The sequence below is a fragment of the Lygodium microphyllum genome, chromosome 4, assembly GCF_053477565.2.
Source record: "Lygodium microphyllum isolate KBCC chromosome 4, Lygodium_microphyllum_v1.1.10, whole genome shotgun sequence".
NCBI lineage: Eukaryota > Viridiplantae > Streptophyta > Polypodiopsida > Schizaeales > Lygodiaceae > Lygodium > Lygodium microphyllum.
The window spans coordinates 108,827,137-108,843,698 of NC_141138.1; the positions used below are offsets into that span (position 1 = coordinate 108,827,137).

Below are 16,562 nucleotides of genomic sequence, written 5' to 3' on the forward strand. Positions count from 1 at the left end.
CTCTTCCTTTTTCCTTGTTTGCAGCAATAGTTTCCTAGCCAATTTGGACATGTGACCTTCTGCCATCCTTGTTCCAGAGAAAGTTTTTGAATGCTTTCTCTATTGACTGCTAAGTAGCTTTGCTAAAGGAGAATAGCGGTGACAGGTAGACCATTGTTGATGTTAGGACATTCCTTAGAATTGTCATTTTCCCTGCCATGGACAATAGGGTGCCGTTCCACTTGTTTACCTTATCTTTAATCTTGTTGTGGTACCATTGAAATATTTGTGCTGAGGTAAGGTGAATCCCTGTTGGGGCTCCAAGGTATGTGATCACCTCACAGGGTTGGAGCATCTTGGGGCCATTTAAGGAGAGAGGGATGAGCTCTCTTTCCGCCCAACTCTCGGAGTTGGTGATTTGGCCTAAACTTGGCTGAACGTGTGTTTAACCTAGTTTGTTTTTTTGGTAATGCGTTCTGTCATGATTAAGGCACATAATTTTTTGATAATGCGTTCTCTGATGATTAAGGCACGTAAACCTAATCCTGAGCATCAAAGGATAACAATAAATCCGTTAGCCTTGCACACATTCAAATCGCAGGGCGAGCGATAGGAGCTACGGCTATGGCCTCCACACAAGCCGACGACCCTCTGCTGCCATGGCTCAGGTACCACTCTATCGCATCCTCGTCTTTCCTTTGCGCAGGACGCTTACATGTAGACACAGACCACAGACACCGACACGGACACATTCGCTGCCCGGAGCATACTTTCTGGGATTAATCGGATGGCTGCATACGGCACAGATGCATTGTGAGATATGCCGACATTTGGAGCGAGCTCAGAGATTTTTGCTTTACCATCATCATCGTTTCTCTCTGGCATTGCCACATACTGGTTGATCCTTGTCACGAACGCCATTGTGTTGTATCAATATACTGGTGCCACAGTGATTGATCCTTGTCATTAGCATCATTTTGATGTTCTTTGCTGCATTTCTATGGTTATCTTGTAATCTGAATGCCTCTGCCAGTATCATCTTTTTTAACACATCTCACAGTTGTGACACTGTTTCTACCATTTTAGGTTATGAGCTAACTGTCTAAGCGGTTGCGCAGGTCTATAAGAAAGATCAAGCAGATGAACCCTGGAGACAAGTCCAAGCTCCTCCCATGTGTTTCTGATTGTGTCAAAACATTTATCAACAATGAAGGGTATCGGGATGATCTCAGATTTCTTCGTGTTTGTATCCAATATGTAAGGGAATCGAATTTTCTTTCTCCTTGTTTTAGTATGTGTCCTCGCAATACAGAAATGCTTTTGCACAGATGAGAACACAATGGCCATACCTGAACATTCTTGTTAATAACTATGCTCGGGGGTTTATTAGGCCGATTGCAGCTCAGAGCCACTCAATGTTGTAGCCAGTTTGGAAGAAAAGAATATTGGACAAGGGCATACTCTCTTTTATGAAGCATACGCAAATTGTTTAGAAGCGAAAAGGAGGTTTGGGGATGCCAATGCTGTATACAAACGGGGCATCTCTAGGTGATGCTGTCAGTTTGTTCTGTGTTTTGCTGCTACATTCTAGAATGTTATCTTGTTTTTGGTATGTGGGAGGTGCTGATACTTAATGCACATAATGTGCAGACAGGCTCAGCCTGCTGATAAACTTATGAGTAGCTACCAGCTATTCAAGGAGCGGATGGAGACACGCAAGAAGCGTAAACAAGTATGGCACAGCTGTATGAATAATGTCTTGATTTGCCTTAGCGTAATCATTTGAGATATTTTTGGTTCCCTTGTTGCAATTGCAACGCTGCTTTCTCCTGAGCATGTCCCATTACATGTTTGTTTCCTGCTAAAGGCTTCTTTACCAATGCTACTTATCAGGATCAAGCTGAAGAACATGCCAGAAAGAGCTGTCATATTTCAGAAGAAAGCTTCTCAGTAAAGCAGGTTGAACCTTCTGGTGATGCTACTGAGCCTACACCGAAAGTTTGTCTTTCAGTATCTTGTTATACTCCTGACGGGATGGAGATGAGCTTTGAAGAATTGAGGCTTGCAAGCATGTGTTCGGGTAAAAATATCGTGGTGGATGATAACTGTGATTCCCTAGCAACATCCATGGCTGAACCATTTGTGACCATCGTGGAAAGGATACCTTCAGGCTCATTTGGTGAGGAAACTATCCAGATCAGAAACTTTGCTGCTGAAGTAATTACTGGGAAAGAAAAGGACATCGAGGATGCACGGCACCATGGGCTAGTTGATCCGACAATCAATACAAGAGAAGCTTTGCAAGATATTCTTTCCATGTTCAGCAAACCTTTGCACATTGGTAATACAAAGCCAGAGAAAAGGAAAGGCTTTGCAGCTGACAGAAACTCAGGCTCCGCAGCAGATCCTAGTAAGAACAAGGTGCAACAGGATGGGGGTATGTTGTCAGGTTTCTCTGTGTTCATGGATGATGATGATAGTTTGCAAGACATCGAGCCTCGAAAGAAGGCACCAGAAGGGAAAAATCCGGGTATGATGTTAGATTTTCCTGTCTTCAGGGATGATGATGATAGTTTGAAAGACACCGAGCCTCGAAAGAAGACATTAGAAGGGAAAGATTCTTTCATGATATACAGCGATGAATGCCATCCAAAGAAGTGTGAAGATGACAGACAAGCTAGACGACAACAGAAGGTTGAGGACTCTGGTTTTTTCGTGTTCAAAGATGAAGATGTCCAGACAAACTCAAAAGCACAGGAGATGGGTCTGTGCGTATTTAACGATGATGACCGCTGCCAAAAGAAGCCGAGTGATAGATCTGTTCTGTCAGAGCATGTCTCCAGTAAATCTAATTCTAAAGAAACGGGATTCAAAGAGCGAGTTGGCAAAGGAGATAAGATGGCAGCTGCTTGTCCAAGAAACATCAAGAAAACAATGGGATATGGAAATGAGAATGTGTTTCCAATCTATCACGATAAGTGAGTTATCAGTTGATCGACCAAAAGGAGATCAAGCATGGGACGTGAAACTGAGAATTTTCTTGCAAGTGATGACCGTTGTGTTCTAAAAGGGTTTGGTAGAGGTAACTGACTTTCTTCAGTTCGTTTGTGACATCAATGGTGTGATGTACATGCTTCCATGTACAGCAAGGTGGTTGTGTGAGTGAGATCTTTCGTCTCATCAATGTTGTGGCATGCATATTCAAGGGATTTTGAGTTCCTCTGATTAATGGAGGGACTGCATATGATGTCTTAGGCATTCCTGCCCCCCGCCCGCCCCTCCCAATTTTACCTCATTTGGTAAGGTGCTTAAGTCCGAGGTTTCCGTTTTGCATGTGGTAGTATCTCTTGCCAATCAGCCAGGAGATTGAAGCTACCGTTAACAATATCCCAAACACGCTACAGGACTCGGATCCTGAGAAACTAATGCCCCATTGTCTAATCAATCGAAGCCCTTTCTTGGCCTTTAACATCCGAGGATGGAAAATACTATGCTTGCATGTGACTCGGGCTTCCATTGAGAGATTTGTGTTGAAAAATGAATGCTTATCAACACTATGTATATCTGTCTAATCTATCTATTTATCTATGGCATAGCCATATCTATACTTCTATATCTATAACTTGAGAGAGAGAGAGAGAGAGAGAGAGAGAGTATAAAGCAAATGTAGTCTATTACATATCTTACTTTTTTTACAATACAAGAAGAGTTTAAAAGTTCCCTCCGGATTTCTCTGATGTGACCTAATGGGTGAGTTTGTCACATTGGGCAATGCAATATGATTGTACATCTATTGGTTGATCTAGGCATGTTTTACAACCATTTGAATATCCCTTGAAAAAAGGTAAGCTTTGCATTCACATATCTCTGGACAAAAGTCTATCAATTTAACTTGTCCAAGGGCTTAATAACGAAATAAGATAAGTGAGTTGGATTTGGCATTGATTGTCTCATGTTTGGGCAATGAGGTCATTTTTCTCGTCCATACCTTTGCCAAGAAACTTCCATGTGACATACTCCTTAGGGTGCTTGATTTGATGTCAAGCAACCAATCTTGGGCAACCAACTTGGGGCAGTGGTGGCTAGGGCACACTACTAATGGTAGCTAAATTATTGGCAGGTGAATACTCCATCAAGACTCTCTTGGGAAGATAACCAACTTGGGGCAGTGGCTAGGGCACACTATTAGTGGTAGCTAAATTATTGGCAGATGAGTACTTGATCAAGACTCTCTTGGGAAGATAACCAACTTGGGGCAGTGGTGGCTAGGGCACACTACCAATGGTAGCTAAATTATTGGTAGGTGAGTACTCGGTCAAGACTCTCTTGGAAAGATAGTGTTTTCCAAGGGCGTAAAAGTCAACATCAAGGGGTTTGATTCACTTCAAGCAATTGTCAAGTGTTGGAAGCGGTCAAGACTCTCTTGGAAAGATAGTGTTTTCCAAGGGCATGAAAGTCAACATCAAGGGGTTTGATTCCCTTCAAGCAATTGTCAAGTGTTGGAAGGTTGTCATCAAAGGCATTGAGTGGATAGGGCATAAGGAGGAAAGGGGGCGGGGGGACCCAATCTTGAACCAATTAGTTTGGTTATCTGACTTTGCCTACAAAGGGGGATTCTTGCCACTCATGCAAGCTTAAGCTAGCCTAAGCCATCAAAGAAAGGCTTAAGGAGGTAGAGGGATAGGCTACTTTTCCTTAATTGAGTTCCAAGCTAAATTTCATCTTAGTGAAGAAGAGAAAGCTTGGTTGTGTGTTGTGCTTTCATGTAAGAAAGAGTATTGGTCCACTTCATTTAAGGAATTCCCCTTTCCCTTATTGGGTTGTCTAGCAAGCGACAAAGGTAGGCTCCTCTCGGAATGCAGGAAGTGTAAAGATTTCAGCCAATCTAGTGGAACCCTCATCATCCAAAAAATAGGCATATTGGAAGAAGGCTTATCTATCAGGGCTTGGAAGAAGTGGGTGAGGCTCGTATGGGTGACAACCCTAGTGAGAAGGCTTAACTTGATCTTGTGAAAGACCACTATGAACAAATAGCCTACCAAGGAAAGATTATCAAAGTTCTCCAATGTTATGGTCCTTTGTGGTCTCATATTGGAAGAAGGTTTACCCACGCACTAAACTTGGGACTTGGAAGAAGTGGTGAGGCTCATATGGGTGACAACCCTAGTCAGAAGGCTAAACTTGATCTTATGGAAGACCACTATGAACAAATAGCCTACTAGGGAAAGACTAGCAAAGTTCTCCAATGTTGCGCCCCTTTGTGGTCTTCGTGAGAGACACATGGAAACCACCAAACACCTCTTTTGGGAGTGCATTGAGGTGAGGAGTTCGCGAAGGGCCCTAGATAAATGGGTAGAAGGCGTCGGTCTCTAGGCCTCTAGGTGAAAGTGACTACCAAAGTGGCTATGTCTAGTGATTTTGGCCAACTTCATGAAATCAAAGCCCCCCTCCAGAATGTAATTAGGGTAGTAACTCTCAAGTCCATCTAGTCCCATAGGAACGCAAGGATGTTTCACAAGGTTGAGAAGTATAACAATTTGAGTATTTCTTTTTGTAAGGTAGAGATCTTATATGTCCTTAGAGCCCTAGGTAGGAAAGTCTCCCAGTTTAAAGCTTTCCACAAAGCTTTGAAGAACTCCAATTGAGCTTTCTCAGTTTGTCTTGTCTCCCTTTTGAATGATGTAAATACCACCTTATCTAATATACTTTTTGCATTTAAAAAAAAACTTCCATGTGATATGTCTATCATCCAATACATTTGTGTATTAAGATCTCACTTCGACAATTGTGAATCGCCCCCTTATTGGACTATTGGACAAGCCACATGTGTGGCCTTCTGGGTAAACTCCCTCCTAGTCTATGTGGCATCATTGGGGTGTAAGAAGTTGAGTACAAGAGTTTCAATATTTGATAGATGACAAGTTTGATATCTTTGTCTTCTTCATGATCTTCCTAATTTTCTTTGGTAATGCATTTTTTCTTTAAGAATATCTTCATTTCTATATTTTTGTCAAGGCCATGTAGCATGAAATATTAGGGTGTAAAAATTTAAGTAAAAGAGTTTTGGTATTCGATTGGAAGCTTTGTGTCTTTGTCCATGTGGTCCTCTTGATTTTCTTTGCTAGTGCACTTTTTCTTTAAGAATGACTTTGCTTCCTTTCTCGCTAGGACCCATAATTGCTCATGTATTTGAGTATAAGAGTTCTAGTAGTTGATCGATTACAAGTTTGGTATCATTACCTTCATCGTGGTCTTCTTGATTTGCTCTATTAGCACACTTTCTTTGAGCACATATTCAATTTCCTATTTATGCTAAAATGCCCATCATCACTCATGAATCTTGCATACACTATTAGCATTATTTTTAGAGAATTCTATGATCCTAGTTACATTTGATGTGGTGTGTGTGCTTTTCTTTATTCTTTTTGTTGCATAAATATTTGTTCTTATTTTGTTCTATTAGCACACTTTCTTTGAGCACATATTCAATTTCTCATTTATGCTAAAAGGCCTTTCATCACTCATGAATCTTGCATACACTATTAGCATGATTTTTAGAGAATTCTATGATCCCAGTTACATTTGATGTGGTGTGTGTGTTTTCCTTGATTCTTTTGTTGCATAAATATTTGTTCTTGTTTTGTTAGTGATAATCCAAGGATTGATCTTAGAATGATTTCATTATTTTTTTCTTTTATTGGGATATTGAATATTAAATTAAAACTTTTTCTCCATTTTTATATTATTTTTGTATCTTATTATCATAATAAATTTATTTTTGCCTTACTTGGGCTATTGCTAGATAATTCCAAATTGTTGTTGTCACTAGTAGTTGCCTTTGTTAGCATTGCCCTTTAGGGCATATGCTTATACAATAGTGTGGTGACAAGGTGGTGGAGCCCCCCAAAAAGTTACCCATTGTTAACTTCAATGGTCCACTTAGTCTTGTCTTGATTTCTATGTGGATATCTTGCTTTTTGAGAAAGAAGAGTTTACTTTTACAAAATTAAAGAAAAAGGGTCTCTCTCTTTCTCTCTCTCTTAAAAAAAGGGAGACATGCTCTTGCCCATGATAGTGTGCTCTTGTTGAAATCTAAGTGCCAATTGGTTGCAACTTCATACTTATTCAATATTTTTAAGAGTGGAGTTTTGAGAGGGGATGGGATCATGTCTTGCCCATAAAGTGCCCTAAATGAAGTAACTTTAGTCAAATCTTAGAGTGATTGGCCCATTTGTCTGAGGGTGAAAAAGGGAAGAGAAAGTTTGTTTTACTCCTAGACATTTACATATTATTTTGATTACTAATATGGTTTTAAGGCAAGAATGTCTACTAATTATATCTTTCAATAAAACTTTTCCTATTCAATTAGCAATTGCATTAGGTAATGCTTTGATTTGACCCACACTTTCATGTTAGGGCAAGAATGTCTACTGATTATATCTTTCAATAAAACTTTTCCTATTCAATTAGCAATTGCATTAGGTAATGCTTTGATTTGACTCACACTTCAATGTTAGACATTTGACTAGAACTTCAATATATATATTCTAAATACTTTTTAAAGGTAATGGGCCAATGTTGTTCTGTGTGCTACTAGCTCAAAAGGTTTTAAATTTTTGATTAGTGTAAGTGACCCTATAGGCTTCACAATTGGTGGCTTGAAATGTTGACATTTCTTAATATAGTCTACTATATTGAATGACAAAGTTTTAACAAGAAAAATTATTTTCTTAACAAATTCTAAACATTTTTGAAACCCAATATGTCTCAATTTTAAGGGTCAGCATGAACATAATTAGTTTATTGTTTTTGGAGAGCTTTGGGCATTATTGTTCTAGCCTTTGCATTTTGGCCTACATAATATAGATTATCTTGAAAATAATATGTTTTTTGCACTCTTTGATTGTTGTTTTAAATTTTAAAGTTTTTTTGTTGAATTTATGGGTCTTGTTGTTGTAGTTTAGCAATGAGTTGAAGGTTTAAAAAGACACTTGCTAACCCTAGTGCAAAGTAAGCAAAAAGAAAATTAAGAATACACAGGGCAATGCGGAAAAGGCGACCCTTGGCTGAAGAAATAAAATATAAAAAAAGGTAAAAAGTGCAAGGACAACCTTAAAAGTTCAAGGCAAGCGCAAGAGAGAAAATGTTCATTTTAAACATAAAAGTGCACTCTAAATCCTTGTAAAAGAGCACTAGGCCCTCTCTTATGCAATTTGTAAATGTAGACGAGCATGGGTGAAGGTACAATGCAAATAGGAAGGAAATAGGAGAAGAGAACCTAGGCTAAAATGGTTGGTCATGTGTAAAAAAGGGATGGGTGTCCAAAGGGGATTAGGGTTAGGGTTTTGTAAAAAATACAAAAAGTGAATGAAGAAGGTCATTCTTATGTGTGGCCAAAACTAGCTCTCCTCTTATCTTCTTCTTCTTACTTGCTTGAGCTTGTGTTTGAGAGAGGGAGCGAGTGCGTGAGGGTGAGGGACTGTGGTGGAGAAGCTCTCCATCTTTTTTTCTCTTCTTCTTCTCGTATCTCGCACATGGCAATGGAGCATGGAGTTTGGAGCTTGAGGATTGAGCATGCTTGAGGTTGCATCTTGGATTGTGGGGTTATCGGAGTGATTGAGGGAGAAGGCAACTCAATCGAGCATGGAGGTAAGCTCACTATACTTGTATGTGTGAGAGCATGCACGACTATGTGAGAGGTAGCCATTGCACTTTTTGCTTGAAATGTTTGAAGCAATAAGCAGTCCATGGGTCTTGGTGGTTGAGCGAGAAGCTCACACAACACTCAACAATTATTGAGTTTTTTGTGATTCATTATCTCGAACACTTAAGAGATATGAAATTCTTGGAGAGAGAGAGAGGCCAAAAAATAGATGTCTTCTATTGTATGTCTTGCTTTTTTGTCGTACAAGGAGGGAGACCAACTACTTTTTTAAGGTTTCTTAGATGTAACCTAACGAATGAGTTTATTATATTTTGTGCTTTTAGCAATCTTCAACACCACGCCTTCGATTCCTATAGGTAAGCTCTGTGTCTGCCTTGGTGTTGGTTAAATGCTTCTAGGATTATAGTTGAGAGATTGATCTAGGCATATGTGAGATTCAATAAGATTTTCATCATTCTGGAACTTTCGCCGCTGCATTCGGACCGTCCAATCCCTTGAATAATCAGACCGTCCAACTGCCTCGAAGCCGTTCGATTTTCAAAATCAGATGCCATCAAATCATCCAATAGAACAAAACTTTGAAGAATTGGATACACCAGAATCAGACAGTCTAGAAAGGCCAGAAATCAGACATCCGATTTTTGGAATAGGTGGATAAAAAAACTTGCAAATTGGATAGGCTAGAATTATATAGCCTAGAATCGGACAGTCCAGGCCAGAATCAGACATTCAATTATAGGAATCGGATGGAAAAACTTGCAAATCAGGCAAGAACAAAACATCAAAATTTGACAAACTCCGACCTCATTGGGCCTTGTAGAGGCCAAGCCCTAGCTATGGGACACCATAGTGGATCCCCAGGTGAGGGAACGGGGGCAATAGAGCCAATTGACTGGAGAGCTAAGATTCGACGAACCAAAAAACAATTACAATACTAACTCTCAGCCCTGTGTCACCTGATAGAGACCTAGACTAAGTGACTAAACCTACTACCTCTCAGACCACACATCTATAGGATGTTGTAGAGACCGGAACAAGCCAGCTAGAGTGGTTGCTGAACGCATGAAAGAATGGGGAAAAGTGTATGTTGTACTGTATTGCTTTCATTGGATTTGCATAGTGCATTAATTAAATATTTGATGTGCACAGAAAAGCTGAAAGCCTGATTTTGCATAGCACACTTTGAGGAGCACACCACTAGCATCTGAGTGCTCATAACATTGAGAATTGTTTTTAATAACAAGGAATTCACCTAAGATAAGATAAGTTGAACAAAACCACTAGTAGGAGGAGACCCTAGACATTGAATAGGGGCCAAGTATCCAAATCATCGACATTGAGACACTTGAATTGTCAAGCCGTTTAGGGAGTAACAATGATAGGCACAATTAGGGATGCAACTCTATCCGACTCGATCAATCTGATTGATGCCCTAGTTGCTCAAGAAGTCAGCAATATGTCAGGAATTAACACCAACCAGAAAATGACATTCAACAAGGGTTGGGGTGTGTGTGTGCACGCACACCATGAATATAGAAATTCGACCTTCAACAAGGCATCCAAGCTCCCAAATCACATCTATACCAGTGTTTAACTCATTCCAAAAAGATGAAAGATGGATTCCTACAATCATTAGCAAAAGCAGTTGGATCACCATGCAATAGACAAAATGTGGGAAAATGTGAAGATATGAGAGCTCGTTCATCTTTGCTTGGAAGGGTAGAATCTGAGATTTCAAGCTTGGAGTAAATAAGAATAGCATAAAAGAGGTTATGGTGCAACATGTGTTTATGCATAGAGAGCTATATTTGGAATGCATTGGAAGTTCAAATCTTCTAATGCATAAACCAAATTGTAAGGATTTGATTCTTAAGGTCTTTCTTTTCTTGGACTTGGTTTAAGTTTTTTCATTATAACATTTTTTCATTTGTCTTGTAGATGTCTATCACTCTAATCTTGAGGAATGGCAACCGTTCGAGTCTATTGTTGATGTGATGCATGGCTTGATTGGAGAAGAGATACATAAAGGTAGAAAGAAGACAAAGCTTGCAGAGAATGTAATATTCTTCTATGACCATTCTTATATTGTCCCCATACAGTGTAGCCAATGGGGATTAATATCCCCTTTTCCTTTGCCTGATTTTTCAAGCTTTGAGTGACCTTTGCCAACCAGCTACTACTAGTGAGGGCTATATATGTAAAATATTTTTTGAGATACAGAGAGCATTAAAACCTAGTATCTCAAGTAGGCTAAGCAAAGTTACTTTGTTCACATCTATTAATATATTTATTAATTTCTTTTCTAATTCTCAGATAAGAAGATCAAAGGCCATGCTTTCAGTAAAGAGACTAACATATGATCATGTTATACAATTTGTTGATGAGAGATAGGACACTAGGATAGAAGGAAAATTATATGTAAGATAGATCAACACTCTATAGCTTGTAAATATATGATTGCTAATCAAAATTTCATGCTTAGTTTTTATTATAGTAGATGGCATTATGTTGGTGGTAGTTTGGTTGCTTTAGACCAAAATCTTGATAATTTTAGCAAAGATCCTATAGTGGATCTTGATGTGTGGTACAATGAGAACATTATTGCAATCCTAAAGGTTAGATCATCATGTACGCTACATCAAGTGAGGATGGATTTAAAGAATGAAGATATTTAATTATCATACTCATTTTGTTCCAACTTAATAACAAACGAGTAAGTTTTTACATCATATTATATCCACTTAGGTGTATATCTGATTTCACTTCCTGATTAATAAACATTTGTAACATATATATTTTTACAGATATCAATGAGGAGAGAGAAGAATATACAATGCAAGGATATTGAAGAAAATATCCTTTTACTATCAATATAAAATACATGTATAAATTTTGTGGCAAATTTTTGTTAGCCATCTCCATGACTTATGCATAAGGGCTTATAATCAATGAGGCAAAGCTACTTTTTTTGAGAACTTTTCTTAGGAGAAGGGACATCCTTTCTAGGAATTCTTTTTCCTATCTTTGATACTTTGGTTGCCTTGGGTGTTGAAGGAATAACTTCACCTGTTGTAGTTACATGTACCTCCTCTCCTTCAACGTTCAAGCTCCCACTATTTTTCATTCTTGTCGATTGTATACAATTGATCATTATGTGCTTCATGAGCTTTGCTCTTATATACAAAACATGCTCACTTGTATAGCAATCCCTTGTAAACTGTCATATATTTATAAGAAAAGATTTTTAGTTCATTGTTATTTTTTTACAATGGACTATATTATTATAATCAATGGACTATTTTGCAATAAACCTCTATCTTCTTAAAGTTTAGTATGTTTCACATTACCTTTATAAGTTTATCATCATTGAGATAAATAAACTGAACTAATCTTTTGGCATTTACAATTACTCTCTAGTTCCCATAAGAGTAACTATCATCCTAATGAGGACATTGTAATCAACAATGTAAAGTAAAATTATGAAACTTGTTTATAATAGCTTTTAGAATAAATTTTCATATTATGTTTCAACCATATTAATTAAGACCTTATTGCAACTTGTCTATATTGCATTGTTGTAAGTAAGTCAGAAGGCATGGGAGGCTTTTTCTCTAGCACTTCAATCCATCTTTTTACGGCTCTCTACCAAAAATGTAATAAAGTTTAGAGCAATTACAAAAGAAATATCAAAATATTTAGAGTACGTAGAAAAAAAAGATCAAAATATCAAGGAGACCCTAGATTATATAACTTACAACTTGGCATTTCCATGGCTTCCTTTTATAGAAGTGATGAGGAAACATTGCCTCTCCACACAATCTATTCCAATTAGGCTCCAATGAGAGCAGAAAATGAAAATATTTCAATAATCTAGCAAAACAAGATCTCATAAAATCCAATAAAATATTATATTGCTTACTTTTCATCTTATGGAATTAGAAGAACCTCCAAAGTTTCAAAGTTGATTGAATTGAACCAATGGTCAAATGTGTTAGAGATCATCCCCTAGATAGAGGCATTTTTCTCTTTCAGGCAGTGTGTGGAGCAATTCAAGGTCAGTCTGAGTGCCACGTCAGCAACAAGGTGCCACATCATCATTTTTGCCAGGTCAGTAGTCACATGTGTGGTGGGAGATGTCACAGATGGCACGTGGCAGAAGACTGTGCAGTGAACAATTTTTTGCATTTTTTATGCAGTCGACTGCATTTAATGCATTCGACTTGATGCTATACATTGTTCTTTTCTAGGCTATATATAGCCAGTCTTTTGGCACACTCTCATTCATTCATAGGCACTCTCAGTAGTTCATGGAGATCAGATCGTGATCAAGCATTGCTGTCCTCGAGGTGTGCACGTGTGGTGATATCATCGAGGAGGAGATACACAGACATACACACTACTCCCGTGTACAGATATGCATCCCTTTGTATTCAGCATACTTCCTACACCAGATCTTCTTGTTCTACTATCTCTTTCTCTTTGTCTCTCTCTTCTCTTTGTGTTCACACACACACTCTCTTCTCTCTGTGTTCACTCTCTCTCCCTCTTGGCCCCACACTTTCACATCATTGTACTTTGACATGGTATCAGAGTAGTGAAGACGGATTGATTGAGTGAAGAATCTAAGTGAAGAGGAGATTTTAGTGCAACACAAGGCAACATTTCCAACATTCGAGGGCGAGTGGGAGGGCTACGCACTGGAAAAAGGCTAAAGTGAGCGTGGGCTCATGGGAAATGAGTCCGGTTGGTGAATTTGTTGCTGTTTGTTGCTATTTGAAGAGTAGGAAGGTTGCATTTTTGTTCTTCAAACTGCAGATTTTACATTTTCATTGCCTTTCAGTGGTTGAAGAAGGTTCGAGCAGTGGAGGAAAGAGCCTTAGTAGGTTGCATCTTCACAGTCAGAGGGGGCTGCTTTTGCGTTTGTGCAAGCATTGTAGGTGAAGATGTCTACAAAAATTGACGTGGAGTTCCAAGCGATCATTGTCCTACCGGCTCTTCCATCATATCAGAAGCTTGATGGCGACAATTACCGTATCTGGCAAGTGATGATGTTGGCCATATTGGAGTATGATTTGGTGGAGATTGTGATGGAGGAGATCAACTGGCCCTCGGTGAGAGATGAGTCCAAACTATCTTCCAGTGCTCGTGCAGAGTTGACCAAAGGCCATTCTCATTGGGACAAACTGAATGCTAGGATTTGTTCTTTTCTTTTTCTGTCTTATATTACAGCCGTGATAGCTCACATCGAGCACTCGATGGTGGCTCGAGAGATATGGCTAGAGCTCCGACCAGATGTACAATCGGATGTGCATGATGAAGAGGGTTTCTTTGGAGGTGTAGATGCGGACCTTGTCCGTGAACAATTCTTCCTTGTTGCGGGAGCACATCAATAAGCTGAGACAACTTAAGATGCAGGTTCCAAATGAGGGGAAGCCCATTTCCTTCGAAGACATGGCAATCACTCTATTGTCCCAGTCGCTGCCATGATTTGGTACTTTTTATTCCACTCTTATTGCTTCAGGGCGGGAGTTGACTCTTTGATGGGAAGAGTTGGTTCCTATGGTATTGGACCAAGAGGAACAATTGAAGGGACATAATGCTTCCAAGTCGGAGGGATTGGCAAGTCAAGACTCTCAGAAGAAGGGGAGGGACCAAAAAACCAAAGAAGGACAAGGAGAAAGAATCGACATGCCATATTTGTAAGACCAGCCATTGGAAGAAGGATTTCCCTGACAAGGACAAGAAGGACACCAAGAAGAAGGACACAAAGGATTCCGGAGCAGTGGCTGCACCCTCATCAGCTACTTTTCTACCCTTAGCGGTCATTGAGGACCCTACACTGAAGACTTTTGATGTTGCAATGACGGCCACTAGGCTCGAGAGTGGATCGTCGATAGTGGTGCCTCACGGCACATGAATCCTTCTACCATTGTTACCCATTTGCAACCTTTGCGTGGGTAGATTCTCATAGGAGATATCTCTTCAGTGTCCATTGCTGCGGGGGGTGAGATGCAGTTGATTCCAGATGGATGTGGTGGTACCCATACTTCTGAGGTGTTGCATGTACCAGGTTTAGGGTATCATTTACTTTTGGTACATAAGATTTGTTCTCTTGGCCTTTTGGTGGAGTTTGACAGTGATGCTGTTCGAGTCCTTGATCGTGGATCAAGGAAGGTTCTCTCTTCAGGGTATGAGGAGAACGTCATTTACAAATTGAAGTCTTCTACAGCTTTTACTTCTCTTATTCTTACCTCTCAGACACAGTCCGGAGCTGTGGCATGCTTGGTTTGGCCACTTGAACTATGATTATCTTCGGAGGGCATCATGAGGATAGCTTGTTTGAGGGTTGTTGAACATAGTGCTTAGCTAGCAGCCTTGCGTCTCCTGCATTCGTGGGAAGCAGCATAGGGATGCGATTCCCCACAAAGCTTCGTGGCGGTCTACTTCACCGATGGAGCTTGTATCTATGGATCTTTGGCCCTATGAGGAATGAGTCCTTGAAGGGGAGCTCCTACTTCATGTTGATCGTAGATGACTACAACAGGATGACTTGGGCCTACTTCTTGATGTTGAAGTCAGAGGCTTTCTCCCACTTTAAGGATTGGCTTCTCTTCGAGGAGAACCGATCTGGCCGGTGATTGGAGACCTTGAGATTAGACAAGGGTGGTGATTTTGCTTCTAATGAGTTTGCTCATTTTTGTGTAGATAGAGGCATTCACCAAGAGTTTACTAACACCAACACTCCTCAAGAAAATGTCATCCTTGAACGGAAGAACTGCAATGTGGTCGAGATGATGCACACCATGATGAAGCACTGACAGACACCTCAGTTTCTTTGGGGCGAGGCTATGGCTACGACAGTCCACATCCTAAGTTAATCCCCCACCTCGGTCGTTGACGGGATGATACCGTTTGAGGCTTACTTTGGGACTAAGCCTGATGTTTCTTATTTTAGGGTTTTTGGGTGTGACACATATGTGCACATCCCAAAGCCTTAGCAAGAAAAAATTGAAGCATCTTCTCAAAGACAGGTGTTCATTGGCTACAGCTCCCAATCCCAAGGATATCGCTCGTATGATCCTATGAAGCGGGATGTCTACATGAGCCGATATGTGCAGTTTGTGGAAGGTCCACCGACCATAGCAAGGGGTGAGGAGCACCCTGTCCTTAGAGATCTAGGGGAGAGTTGGGCTCCCAAGATAGTTCCTTTGGAGCTAGAGCCTCTTGATGAAGATTCCGCTTCAGATATAGAGTCTTCTCTTCCATTGGCCACCCTAGTGGAGCTTCCGCTAGTGGATGTACCCGAGTCTTCAGTAGATGCAGAGTGATGAGGAGAGATCCGGTCTACTTCTCATTGGGCCCATGAAACACTCCGAGATTTAAGGATCTTAGGGGGTCCCTGAGGAGTGGGAACCGTAGGATGGACCATGGAGGTCATGGAGGCACCAGGCACACTCTATGGAGCTTGTTTTCTCTAACTATTGTTTGATGACCCATGTTATGTAGGATTGAGAGTCCACCTTTGTGAAGGAGGCTTTGTAGTCCAACCACTGGCATAAAGCTATGGAAGCCGAGATGGAGGCTATTGAGAGGAATGGCACTTGGTACCTCGTGCCTTGTTCCTCTCACAAGAAGGTGATTGGCGTCAAGTGGGTCTGTAAGACTAAATACCTTAGTGATGGTTCTTTGGACAAGCACAAGGCCCGCCTGGTTGCTAAAGGTTTTGGTCAGCACCCAGGCATTGACTTCCACAATACTTTTGCCCCCACTGCTCGTATGGCGACTATTAGAGCTGTTCTTGCCTTGGTTGGCCATTGAAGATGGCCTATCTACCAGTTGGATGTTCGAACGAAGCATATAGAGATCCAGTATCACTTTATTAGGGAGAAGCTTCTGGTTGCGACCATTGATGTGGAGT

General features: G+C 40.2%; 1 protein-coding gene across 2 annotated transcripts; it reads left to right on the forward strand.

The window, feature by feature from the left end:
- Window positions 1-402: 402 nt before the first annotated feature.
- Window positions 403-3,269, forward strand: LOC148037455 (uncharacterized). 2 transcript variants are annotated; one of them, XM_087676403.1, is made up of 6 exons: window positions 403-445; window positions 581-647; window positions 1,098-1,236; window positions 1,370-1,527; window positions 1,630-1,711; window positions 1,873-3,269. In XM_087676403.1, the coding sequence occupies exons 2-6, from the start codon at window positions 604-606 to the stop codon at window positions 2,959-2,961; spliced, it is 1,512 nt and encodes a 503-aa protein (XP_087532529.1). In that variant the 5' UTR covers window positions 403-445; window positions 581-603; the 3' UTR covers window positions 2,962-3,269. The 2 variants fall into 2 exon arrangements, with proteins under 2 accessions (XP_087532529.1, XP_087532528.1); XM_087676402.1 differs by lacking the exon at window positions 403-445 and having other exon boundaries at window positions 492-647.
- The last annotated feature ends 13,293 nt before the right edge of the window (window positions 3,270-16,562 follow it).